The 13781-nt window shown below is 41.8% G+C and overlaps 1 protein-coding gene across 1 annotated transcript; it reads right to left on the bottom strand.

Annotated features, from left to right (window-relative positions):
* Nucleotides 1-3669: 3669 nt before the first annotated feature.
* Nucleotides 3670-7343, bottom strand: ARL4A (ARF like GTPase 4A). The gene is made up of 2 exons (XM_080975102.1): nt 7006-7343; nt 3670-6246 (listed from the first exon to the last, which is right to left on the bottom strand). Exon 2 carries the CDS (start codon nt 6144-6146, stop codon nt 5544-5546), a length of 603 nt encoding a protein of 200 aa, XP_080831228.1. The 5' UTR covers nt 6147-6246; nt 7006-7343; the 3' UTR covers nt 3670-5543.
* Between the last annotated feature and the right edge of the window lie 6438 nt (nt 7344-13781).

The following is a 13781-nucleotide window of genomic DNA, read 5'->3' as shown; positions in this document are numbered from 1 at the left end:
CATAGGCCCCATTAACTCTCTTAAGTGTGTAACAGGATAGACTGCTCCTTAAATACTACTGTGGTTTCAAACAGTCTCCTCCCTCCTACCAAGAGAAGAATTGTTCTATATACCTCTTGTCCATCTCAAAGCTGAAATCATCCTATATCCAAGTGTGTTAATAGTGAACTAATTCTCTGGGTGTTGATCCTTATGAAACCATAATAGCACCATCCATCTGGAAGAAGGAAGATTATCAGGTGAGAGACCCTCTCCCTCAGCCCATGTACACACTAGGAAAAAAACCTACTTGGGGGCTCAAAGACACCCCAATTAGAAGAAGAAGAAGAAGAAGAAGAAGAAGAAGAAGAAGAAGAAGAAGAGTTTGGATTTGATATCCTGCTTTATCACTACCCAAAGGAGTCTCAAAGTGGCTAACATTCTCCTTTCCCTTCCTCCCCCACAACAAACACTCTGTGAGGTGAGTGAGGCTGAGAGACTTCAGAGAAGTGTGACTAGCCCAAGGTCACCCAGCAGCTGCATGTGGAGGAGCAGGGAAGCAAACCCAGTTCCCCAGATTACGAGTCTACCGCTCTTAACCACTACACCACACTGGCTCCCACAGTTTAGAACTGAACATGCTCAGTGGCACACAAAGGGATGGGGAATGAAGTATTCCGAAAGGAGATACAGCAGACTAACTGGCACCAGGGGCCGATTGGACCACTCTACACTGCTTTATTTTGTTGTAGGTCCCACTTCTTCAGTGTTTTTTTACTCCATAAAGCCATTGTTGGAAGCTGCCCGGAGTGGCTGGTGGGGTATAAGAAAATTAAGCATCATCATCATCATCATCTGAATTTATTCAGTCTATAAACACCTTTGAAATGCACCCTATATTAAAAAAACAAACTGGTGCTCTAACAGGTAGTTGCTAGAGAACAAACAATGGAAGAGCCAATCATGCTGTTCATTAAAGAGTAACAACAAAAAGAGATGTGATTTTGTCAGCAGCATGGGTCAGCTCTGAAGTCTAAGCTCAGTTGCCAAGAAAGGAGGTTGTGAATACTGTATGTGCAAAATAATATTAAGTAAGGCTGAGAAAGGAACCTACCCATATTATGGAAGTCCATAATTATGGAAGTACTTCCAGGGGCATCTGGAACCTTACACTTGCCCCATTTCTCTAGAAGCAGAAGTTTAAAATAAATTCTTAAAATAAATTCCTGTAAACTGGAAGAGGATGTGGGGGAAATCTAGCAAATTCATTAGGGATTATATAGATTGAAACACTGCAATAAACTTTTAAGAGACTGAAAAATATGTCTGCATTAGAGTACCTGTAAGCTACTTATTCAAACCAAAACAGATTGAAATAAAGGACCTGTGAGCAAGTTAAACTTTTCTAAATGCTCAATTATACTCATTGGGTAGGATCCAGACTAAGTTTGTTGCACTTAGATCCCATTACTTTTCACATAACCTATGTTAAAAGTAATGGGGTTGAAGTGCAACTAACTTAATCTGGATACAACCCATTGTAGCTATCTTGGCCACACGTTTATATTCAGCATGATATGGTGCTTATATACAAAACCTTTCTATCTATTGCTTATCAACATAGATAGCATCTCTTTCAAAATATTCAGATAGGGAGAAACAGCCAAGCATAATTTTAATGAATCACTGCAACACAAACAATGGATTTCCCCATAGAAGAGCTATAAACAACCATCTCCAATCCTGCTCTCCCTGCTGCATTTGTGTATCTGTTACAGCCTGGCTGAATTCCCTAATCCTACATGCTTAAATCTCAGAAGAACTAGTAACACTTTCCTTCAGATTTAGATACTTTCAAATGTCTGGAAACATTCATCCTGCAGTGAATGTCATCCAACTTCATTGCGCCACACACACACACTCAGAGAGAGAGAGAGAGAGAGAGAGAGAGAGAGATAACTAGTTATTGCTACTGAGGCATAACACATACTACAAATGTGTGGCTGGTTAGAAACCACATGTAATATTGCCTTGGCTTCAATCATGGATGGAATAAACCAATACAATTACAGTTGTACTACCAGAACATGTGTGTCTTGGTGCATCTTTCAATATCATACTAAGCTTTACTAAAATGTTCCATAAATTAGCCTTTAGAAGCACAACAGAATTTCATTTAGTGATTTAAGGATGTGTGGCTGCCCTGAGTTCTTGCAAAACTGGGTGAACCATGGATAATATACTGGCTTGTGCCAACAAAAAGAAAATTGGCTGCTTTTCCCCTCCCCCTTAAATCTGTGGCTGAAGTGTAGTTACTGAATGTCCAAAGAACCAACCTTATCTACAGAGTGAATCCTATTAATCTACATCAAAGTCTTGCACAGGAAGAGGGACCAAGAAAAATAGGAAAATGTTTTTCCCCACCCACTAAGTATTTCTCTCAGCAGGTATTTCCTCCTTTTCCTGTCCATTTTAGTGGAAAGTTTCACCTAGTCTCAAAGAATCCCTAGCTTTAACCCAGAATTGTTAGTTTCCAGTAAATCTATATTTTGCTTCTAGTAAGTACATCCCTTTTAAGCAACAGTAAGGAGAAAATGAACCATGTTCAGCAAACCCTGAAAGGGGTGGGGGGAGACTCAAACAAGCAATCGGCTTCCTTCTCTGCAGACACACAAAAAACACCACATTCAATGGCCACAGAATGCTGAATGTCTGGCTTGGGCAAACTGGATCTTTCCCAGCAGCATAATACTTAGTTCTTCCTGGTGCTGCCACACCAGGAAGGTGTGAGGTGGGGAGACTAAAAAACACCTTGCTGCAAATTCTCACAGCAGTAGTTTTAAGAGGACACACCTTTACAAAAATATTGAAAAGGAGTACTCAGCAGACAGCTGGCTCCATCTAGATCAGCTAAATTGACTATTCAGTCTCCAAACAACACAGCAAAATCGCACTGCTTTAATAAGGCATCACCTTATGTTTGACAATTTGTTTTTATAAAGTATACTACACATATTGGAAAACCATCAAGACTTCTAAAATGCTTAAAGGCTGAAGTAGACAAATGTAAGGAATGGTAGTATGACCCTGTCAGTCACCTACTGAAGTCCACAGGATCAACGTAGATGAATTCTTGGCAGCTGCAGGTATTTTCACCTCTCACATGCATATGTGACACAGCACTATAGGTGCATGCAAGAATTGTTTGTGTAGCATAAGAGTCTTATGCAAAATTCATCTGCATTGGGATCCTGTGGTGTTCAGTGGCTTAATTCAGACAGTCAGGGTCCTGCTACTTTTGCTTAAACTCCTGCTTGGCATTGGTTATTTATAATCATTGAAAGGGTACTTAAAAACTATGTAGCTAGGGGAGATAAAACCCATGCATACTCTTCTGGAAATGTATTTGCTATCAATGAATGAAGGGAACACCATGGCTAGCCCCTTATACTTCATATTCAGTTGTGTACATAGGGCCTCAGAGTTTAAGAGCAGTTATGAAGAATGCTGAACTGTGACAAAGCAACAAAGAATGTCACACCTTTTTTTAAAGCAGTTGAACTTTTCCACAATTTAATGAGAAAAACCTATTTTATACCACAGTATCAGGCACTGTAATAAAAAAAAAATTTAAACCACAAATGACTGTATCAATAAGATTTCTGTTGTAAACATAGAACGTAATGCAAATTGCCATTAAATCTTTAATAAGATACCTGCGATTTTTAACATTGTCACATTTACAAATCTCACATGAATAAAGGGTTCAGTTTCATGCAGACAGTTCTGATAAAAAGTATGATCCGCACAGTAAAATGTTGTCAACTTCTGTTGCCAATGACTCATTTGGAGTTGGGTTTATTGAGGTTTAAGAAGTTATCCACATTTCTATAAATATAGACATTAAGTGACTTTTCAATGTCACTAGTGCAGGTACATATAACCAACGTACAAAAGCTCCATTGGAAGCTACTTCAATTCTTTCAAAAAGGACCAGGATTTCATTATTTTTTTAATTAAAAAAAAGCTGTCACTTTCAGTATTGGAAAACACTAAAGTGCATTTTTGGTTACCTTCTAAGCAGTATCTGGCTATAAAATTTGATTTTATACAAGTATCAATAAGTTATGTTTCCTGACATTCAGATAGCCTCCCTATTTTCCAACTAATCCTCCCTATTATCTGACTAGTAGGTAAGAGAACATGCTAACTGTGTTGTGGGTTGTGCCAAGTGGAGAAGTCTTGTTGTCCCTTGAGCTGTTCTCTTACCATGGAATTATTCTTATGTTTCACAGCACCAGTAGAGTAATACAGGATTCACGTTAGCCCTTTAACCTGCTACCCAAGTTGCCCATTTATTTATTTTTTAAAAAACTGTACCAGTAAGAAAACTCATTTCTTTCCATCATATGCTGTCCCACCTACTTAACACTGTTTGCATGACTGTAAACAAGGAAAGCTTAAAGCATAATTTGAGCAGACACAGGTCATCTTTAAACTCTTGTTTTTCCACAGTGTCAAAATGTTTCAAGTGTATAAAGCTTCGATACATTCCTAAGAGTACTGCAGGGGTAATAAAATAACCTGGCAGTACATTTTAACAGCACTGGGCACGTGGGACATGTAGTTTTGTTGAATTTAGCTTAATTTACAATTAATTATGATCAAATTTTATTGCCATCAATTTCATTTAAAGGTAATATTGCACTATAAAAATCCAGAAACCCAAGTCCCTTATGGTCATAGTTTACTTTTGACTCATTGTTCAGTGTTTGTTGCGAGCAAACATTTTAGAACATGTCTCCATAGGACAAATAAGTATGGTCCAAACCTGATTAGCACTGCTTAACGATGCACAGCTATTTCTAAAGAACCCCTACACACCAAGACATGCTACATTATCAGGAAACTCATCCATGCTCTTATATATTCCATACTTTTTCCCTCTATCAAGCTTCAGATAACATGAATACCACAGTAGTGGTAGTTCAAATCACCCAAGCCACAAGTGTTATTTTAAGAGAATAGATCTAAAAGCATACCATACTGCCAAACTTTCATTAAAAACCCTCCACATTCACAGCCTCCTTAAATAATGGTATACTAGCTCCATATATGTTAAAGGATACTATTTTAAAGCTGCATATCTTCATCTAAACACTCCACATACAAGCAGTAGTTGAAAAAACACTGAATGCCTTGAACGCAGTTTTCTTGCAAAGGCACTCTCAAACATAGTATTACACCACCAAGCAGAACACTCTTCATTGTTTTATTTGGCTATTTAAGATATCCAGGTCACATTTACCCACCCATCTGTTTCCTGATCATTTTGTACTATGCAACAAGGGAGCTGTTTCTGTTTTGCTTTCTTTATATATAAAAAAAGTAGTTGTAGTGCCAATAACTTGTGGGGAAACCAGGTAAAAGGGTCTGCGTCTGCAAAGCTTCCCACCAGGCTGAGTGTTTTATTAGGCTGTACAGGATCCAAACAAGCAGGCCAGGTGCTGGGAACTGTTTTAGTCCAATGCCAAGAAGGAATTACCCCTCATGCCTACAGCAGCTCATCTCTTCTTTTTTTGCTGCCTCAGCATTTTCCTTCGCTTAATTATCATATCGTGCAGTTTCTCGAGTCCTTCTTTCAGCCCATCTCCTATGATAGCACAGGTAGGCTGCAGGTGCCACGGCGTGGAAGCGCTCAGCTCGCCTGTGGCCAACATCTTTTCCATCTCCGAGAGCGACAGCGAGTGTCTCAAGTCCTGCTTGTTGGCCACTATGAGCACGGGCACCCCTTGGTTCTCCGAGATCCGCGTGATTTTGTGCAGTTCCGTTTTGGCTTCTTCCATCCTTTCCACATCCACAGAATCCACCACAAAGACGATGCCGTCCGTGCAGCGGGTGTAGGACTTCCAAAGCGGCCGCAGCTTCTCCTGGCCTCCGACGTCCCAGAAGTGGAAAGTGACCGTCTTGTTGTTGCCCAGCGTCACCTTGATCTTCTCGGTGTTGAAACCTTTGGTGGGGACGGTGTTGACGAACTCGTTAAACTGCAGCCGGTAGAGGACTGTGGTCTTGCCGGCGCAGTCCAGCCCCAGGATCACGATGTGGAAGCACTGGAAGGAAGGAAGGCTCGACAGGATCGACGTCTGCTCCGACAACCCATTCCCCATCGCAGGGGAGGGGCCCGGGGCGAGCTGGGGGCACCAGTCGCCCGCCGCCGCCTCAAGCCGCCCGCTGCTGGTCTCAGGCTCCTATAGTCACGGTCCTTCCCTGCCAAGGAAAGAAGCGCAGGGTCAGACCCTGAGGACGATCGCGGGGCCGGGGCGGGGAAAGGAGGACGAAGAAAGCCCGTGGCGGGCGCAGGAAAACCCTGTCGAGAGGCGCCCACCACCCCCTAGGCGCAGCTTTCCCTCCGCCGCTAACAGTAGCTCCAACAAGTCTCCCGGTGACGCTGCAGCAAAGGAGCGCCGCTGCCTATGGCCCGGCCGCGCCTCCTCCCTCTTCACCTAACCCCACACTCCTCCCGCCCCTTTTCGCACAGCGCGCCTCCCATTGGACGCAGAGAGCTGCGGTGGGCGGGCAGCGAGGCGGCGCAAAGCAAACCGAACCTCCAGCTCCCTCTTTTTCTCTTTGGGCCAGAGACACGCCACTCCGCCGGACTGCTCGCCTTCCTTCCCGCCCATTGGCCGCTGCGAAGCTGCTGGAAGGCGGGAGGTAGCGCACGTCGCCTCCTCGCGGCCACCCTCGCTTTTAACCCACCCACGCTTTCTCCTTTGCCGGGAACGGGACGTGCTGCAGCGCCCGGCCCCTTTAAGCCGTCAAGGTAAAGGGAGTCACGTCTTGAGGGTGGAGAAGTGTAATAATAAACCCCCAGCTCTAGCCGCCCTCAACCCTTCAGGCCCCGCCCCTTTTCTGACAGGACACCCAACCTGCCTCCGGCAGCGCCGAAGGTCGTCCAGCGCCCCCGACACGAAGCCCCTCGGTTTCAGGGAGCCGCCTAACGGCTCTCCTGTCGGCCATTCCTCCCACCTGTTAGCCACGCCGCAGCCCATCTCCGGGAACGCCACCCTCGACAGCCGTCGTGTTCTTCGGTCACGAACAGAGGGAAGGAAGGGACGCCGCGTTGTCTCGCTCACACGACTTCGCCTCAGGGGAAAAAAAAAAAAAAAAGACGCGCTGGCTTCAGCCGCACTACTCCAGCCACCCGCCCCTTCGCCTTTCCCCTTCAGACTGGCGGTGATACGCCGTCATTGTAACGGAAAAGCCTTTCCGTTGAGGCGCCGCCCCCACCGGCGAGCCGTCGCCTAGCAACCCCTTTCAAATGACGCCCTCGCGGAGCTGCAGCTTCTCAACGGCCAACGCCGAGGCCCCGCCCCTCCCAGAAAGCCCCGCCCCTCCCAGAAAGAGTTCCGTGTGCTCGCCGCAGGCTCAGCTCTCCCTAGCCCGTCTCGGTTGCCCATGTGCCGCGTCACGTGAGCTGTCAGATTGCTGGCCGCGTGTCCGTCCCTGCGCCACCGGCGCTTGGGCCACGCCCCCTCTCGCGCCTCTACAGCTGCTAGTTCTAAGCCACGCCCCCCCGGTGCTGCTGCTACGCCGCCTCCCAGTCCTTTCCTGTCTGTTGCCTCTGCTCTGCGGTTTCTCCCGGTTTCATTCCGCGCAAGTCCTTGTTTGGGCGCGTTGCTTGCTGCTTTTCTTTCCTGCCCAGGGCTACTGGTCCTATAACTGGGTCTGAAGAACTGAAAATGTGGGATGTTCATAACCAAGGCGGTAGATTTTAACCAGTAGGTAGGAGGAGGAAGCTTTTTTCACACCAGGGAAAAAAAAGGACACCTGTTGGATTTCTGGTTGTTCCACTGAAGGTGCAGGCATCTGGTTAGAAAATTGCAATGATAACTTTGGAGAATTCCTCCAGACTTATACACAAGCACAGGTCACAATGATGAATTGCAACTGCGGAACAAAGAGAAAGATTCCCCTCCTCCTTATTTAATTTTACTTATCTTTGTCCACCCACCTTCCCAACCTACTCAATATTTGTACTGGAGCAAAGGCTTATTCCTCACAGAATTGGCTCATGAGGTTGGAAGCAATCTATCCTTACAATCTTCAAAAAGCTCCCTTCATTTCTAATTTGCCATATCAGTCCACCCTAACATAATAAAACACACTGCAATATATCATTTTTTAAAAAAAGACTCTTAAGGTTCTGTTCACACTCCTGCTTGCTGTGCACATTCTGCATTTCCAATACTGGGTTTTTAATCCATATTCACATGACATCCCAAATGTGTATGTATCCTGCTTGTATTGTTTTTCAAACCAACTTCACACCCATTGGAATCCTTAAGCCATTTCTAATTCATCTCTAGCTAAGATGTGAACCCTTTTGCATAGGGTAAAGACATCCCCACCCTGTCATCGCCCGCTGGTATGTACACAAACAAAAACAAATTGAAGTGGTGCTGATGTGAATTTAATTTACCTTTCATTTTATCTTCCAAAAATACATTTTTGGCAGAACTCATTTGTTTCAGATGCAGAAATCCTGGACTTTGCTGTCGGCGTCCTTTAATTTGTTATTTTCCAATTTATCTGAACATTCTACAACCTTGTAGTAACCAGAGTATTTGCCCAGGGCTATCCAAAGAGGGCCATATTTTAAGAATGTGTATCTGTGTGCACAGGTTCCTAATAGATATTTGACATGTCACGTATTAGCCCTACATTTGCAGCTTACGGTATATTGAAAAAGCCACAATGAATAAACAAGAGGACTCTTGCAGCCTGAGGAATTCCATGATTACCTCATAACTCCTGCTTTATCGGGGAATTTACTTAAGTTGCTGTCTTTCTTTCTTTTTTTTTCTTTTTTTTTTTGAGTTTTAGTTTAGTGTTTTGCTTACTGTTACATATGTGTTTTTACATGAATAAAATGTGGTTCCTTTAGCTGTTGTCGGACTTCAACACCCAGCAACCCCAGCCAGCAAGGCAAATGGTCAGGGATTGTGGGAGTTGCAGTCCAACAGTTGGAGAGCCATTACTTCACCATCCCTATGTCATGTTTCTAGAGGGTGCAAAAGAGTTTTCAGAAGACCATGAAAGAACATTGGGAACAGAGAAATATATCGTTAATTTTTTAATCCTCAGTTTAAACTCAGACATTTCTTACAGTGAGTTCATTTTGCAGTTTTTAAAAATAAGGGTCTTTCTTGGCAAAATGGCATGCATGTTCTATGAGGATTTTATTACTAGAGTATTAACATTTGACTGAAAATGTGGAGAAGCGCAACATAATGCAAATAACAAGTAAAATTAACTGGCGTGCAATGTAATTTGAACAAAGTAGATTTTCATAATCTCTGCAATGTCTGCTGAGCACTTCTCCAATAATTTGCATGTTGCCAGCCTGAGTTGTTTTGCTTTGATATTGGAAAAAGTAGTTGTTGGACGAAAATCAATTTTATTCTTTAGAAAATAACAAAGCTTATAATCAGCAGGAGTTGGCAGTGATTCATATTACGATGGAAATTTGTTTACCTGACTGGACTACTTGATTAACATTGCAATCCTACTCCTTGTTTAAGCCAACCCAGGTGGGGTTAAGATTGCTCCTAAATCCACCTTTCTCAACAGAGCCTAGAGGTGCACTGGCATAAGGAATCTATGTGGGTCCGGCAGAATCCTTATGCTACCAGAGCTTGGTGACGTTGGAGAGAAGGTGGGATGAGGAACTGTTCATTTACATCATAGCGAGCATTTTTTATTGTTAGTGTTTTTAAACCTTCTCTAGTTTTAACTTGTTATTTTATTCTTGTCAAACTGCTTTGAGGCTTTTTTACTGTAAAAAGCAACTGATAAATGAAAGCAATAACAACACCCACTTACCTATTCTCACACAGTCTCACGTGCAGCAACAGCGTACCAATACACCTATAACAGAGGTGATGAAATTAACAATACAGGCAACTCCCAAATTTCATGGGGGGTTACATTCCAAGCACCACGCGTTTAAGTGAAAGTGTGTACGTATATTTGAAACACAGTTGAGAAAGCCTACAGACACCCCATTCTGCCCCCGCCCCATTGTGCCCCTTTTCATGGAGTTTTTGTGACATTTTTGGGTCACTTCTTTTTCTTTTAAATATTTTTTTATTATTTTTTGTAACAGTTTGTAAAAACAATTATCCAATTTTACATTTTTCAATCCCCGCCCCCCATTGACTTCCCTCATCTTCCCCTCCTTGGTTTGTTACGTTTTTTTGTTATCATCTGCATGTTAATATACATAAAATGTTATTGCATTGTTTTTCTCCATATTTTACTTAAATAAAATGGTGAATGTTTATTCAAAACCTGCCAATGAGTCCATCTCTTTTTGTTGTTTCTGTAGATAAGTTGTAAAAGATTCCCATTCTTTTTTAAAGTCACTATTGTCATTTTCATGTAATTTGTCTGTTAATTTTGCTAATTCTGCATAGTTCATCAGTTTTTCTTGCCATTGTTCTTTCGTTAGTACTTATCCAGTCTTCCAACCTTGAACTAATAGAATTCTTGTCACTGTTGTAGCATACATAAAAAAAAATCCATTTTTCTTTCTGCAATTTTTGACCTGAAATACCTAGCAAAAAGGCTTCTGTTTTTTCATTTTTGGGTCACTTCTGGGTTTGTCGTGATGTGTGCATGCACAGTTGTGCACCTATCAGACACACCTAAAACTCCTCTTCATCATCAGTACAAAGACTCTGGATTCAAACTATGGTAATTCTGCAGGTAGTCACAGCATATCACCAAGTAGGTTTGTCACCAGCTCCTTATTTAGGAATACATTTTTTGTACTGAATGAGGAACAGGAAGCAAGCCTACTGCCAAACAACCGTCTAAACAAATCTCCTTTACTCAGAAGGTGGTAGCAATGATGGTTGCATGCATACATTGTAAGTATGCGGGATTCAGAGAAGAGCTTCATTTAGTGGCAAACTCCACACCTAGTATGCACTGGTCTTATTGTGCATGGATGAAGGCTGCAGGGAGCATCTCCTATTTGGATCTTTACTGTTGCTTCCCATTCATCCATTGAACCAAACTTATTGGTCTTCTTATTCCCTTGTGTCTTGCTTGGCCATATTTTCTCTCGCTTTGTTGAGTCCCCATATCCAAGAAATATATCAAACTTTCACGAAAGCAGCGATGAGAATTATAATTGCTGCAGCTCATTACAGGCTGCTTGTAGAGTTACAGGCACTGCTATTTTGCAGATGATTAATGGCTTGTTCTGCTAGGGATTGTCCAGTCATTATACAGTCAAGGCTTGTTCCTGAAACTGGGAGCCTCTCATCTAGGATTAGAGCAAGAAAACAGAGATAGGGAAGCTAACACATAATAGGAAGTGGAGGGTGGAAAGGCCTCATCAGAGCAACAAACATTAGCAGTAGTCCTTTCCTGCCACCTGCCTGAAAACTGTATCAATGTTTTCAATCCACTGAAAGACATTAAACCTGATACTGCTATTTTTGTAGTTTATGAGGAGGAAATCCAAATGATTTCAGACAGCAAAGTGAAAATGCTGACTGGGTTTTCTCATGCCAAGTTCCAGTTTTCAAATTGCAAAGTAGAATCCTTAGGATAAATTATGTTACAATTATCTGTGCTAATTTATAAGGAGGTGCATGTGCATAGGCAAGAAGATGATGTCTATAAGGAAGTTTTCTTGGTGCCAGCTCTGACATTATTTCAGTGTCAGGCAAAAACTGTATTGCCAGGCATCCTGCTGAGTCTTGCTTCTTGGTGTGGAATTAGTTTTACAGGTCAATTATGTGGTGTTCATGACAATGGAATGGGGGTTCTTGCGAAGGTTTTCTTTATGAATAAACCAGTGTTTTTAATTTTGAATCCCATGTGTTTTGTATTTGAGATGTGCTATTTTTATATTATCCATCACCTTGAGATGATTCATGTAAGGTGATTCATACCTAATAAATAAATCACATGGAATCTGGTATCCAGCCATTCTTGGCAATGAAATATTAATTCCTGGTTGACATTTTCCTTCAAGACAGCCGAGTCTGAACGAATGCTGTGTTTTGGTGGTTATCCGTCTAACCTAGCCATAAGGCAGACAGAAGAACATTACATCTTGCTGCTTTAAAGTAGATATTGCCCCTAGGTTAATGGATCTGATGTTATTTCTAACCTCCTTCCACAATCCATACTAGTGAAACAAGGAGTGCTATCCTATCCAGAATGAAGTCCCATTGAGTTCAAATAAGCATATTTCCAGGTTAGTGTTGTTGAGTTCAGAGGCCTGAGGCTATATTAGAAATGAGAACATGGACTGAGACTATGGTTTTAAATGAAGATGTTTGTTTTAGAATACTTCCCTTGCTCACAGTTACAGACGGATGCTCTTCCTTCCAGAATACTCTATGTCCTGGGGTGGACTAGTCTATGCTTAGGACAGAGCATTCTGGAATCCTGGTCTGGATCAAGGAAGGAATCTGCCATAGACATTATATAGGATTGCAACATTATACCTTATTTTACTCTGGAATGCATCCCTTGTAAATCATGGAGATGTGAGAAAGGAAAGCCCATTTTTAAAATGAAACATTCATTCTAATGCATATACATCTTACATTCAAATAGCAGATGCATTAAATGCAAAACCAAAAAATGATCCAAGTGTTACTTGCAGAAACCACATTCCATATTCTATCTGCAAAAACCATATTCCAGATACTATATCAGGCATGCAATAGGATGGGTGCCAGTACAACCATCACAGGCATATATGAAAGAAATGCAGCTCTTCATTCGACTCCCTCTGTACAAATATATGCCCATGCACATGGTGTTCTGCTGCACACACGTTTCTGGGGTGACTGCAATTATTTCAACAAACCAGTTTGAGATCATCACCTCTGTATGAGTCACATTTTTTAAGTTCAAGGGAGTGCCACTAACATGCCCATTCTAAAATATGTTTGAAAAGTAGATTGCATGCATCAACTTGATTAACAATCATGTTGTTTTCATGATAGACACTCTTGATGTACAATTTAATGATACAGAAGTATGTTAACACACACTGTACAGATAATGCCAGTAGAAGGAATTGATGTTCAGAGTTTTCGCTATTGGGTTAATGTCAGAATTAGACAACACAGAGAACAATTTAAGTTGCTTACTGGTGGTAGAAAATGTAGTATTGTGTTTCATTTGTCTTTTGTTGATTGCATTATAAAAGGAAATTGCTAATCAGGCCTTCCATTGTTGTGTTCACGCAAATAGTAATAAACTTTGTTGTTTTCCATAAGGTGACCCCTTACAAGCTGTGCAAATCTCTTGTGAGAAAATGGGATGCAGCTGTACAAATCTTTCTGTTCTGGAGCCAAAAAAAGTAATAGACCTAACAACTATGAAGCAGCTGAAACCCCTATGCACATGAGCTATGATGGCCAGTGTGTTGAGGGGTTTTGACTAACATGATCTGTAAGAAATGCCAACAAGGTGGTTCTGATGACTTGTTCACTCCCACAAAGAACAGAATTCTGCAATCTCCAGTGCACTGCACCTAGTGATAATCAAATCTTATTGTAGGATCTATATTCATGGCCGAGTCCTGATGCTATTTTATTTTATTTTGATTTATTGATACATTGTACTTTTATTATATATTTTATTTGCATTAATATATATTGTTGTTAACTGCTTTGGGGGCCTTGAGTTAAAAAAGCATTATATAAGTAAACCATACCATATATTCTTTAGCGTTTGAATCTTGTGGTAGTTCAGTCAGACAGGAGGTT

The sequence above is a fragment of the Podarcis pityusensis genome (genome assembly GCF_964106645.2).
Source record: "Podarcis pityusensis genome assembly, chromosome: 12".
Lineage (NCBI taxonomy): Eukaryota > Metazoa > Chordata > Lepidosauria > Squamata > Lacertidae > Podarcis > Podarcis pityusensis.
Note: the sequence above shows the minus strand (reverse complement) of the source record. Positions and strands in the feature narration are given on the sequence as shown.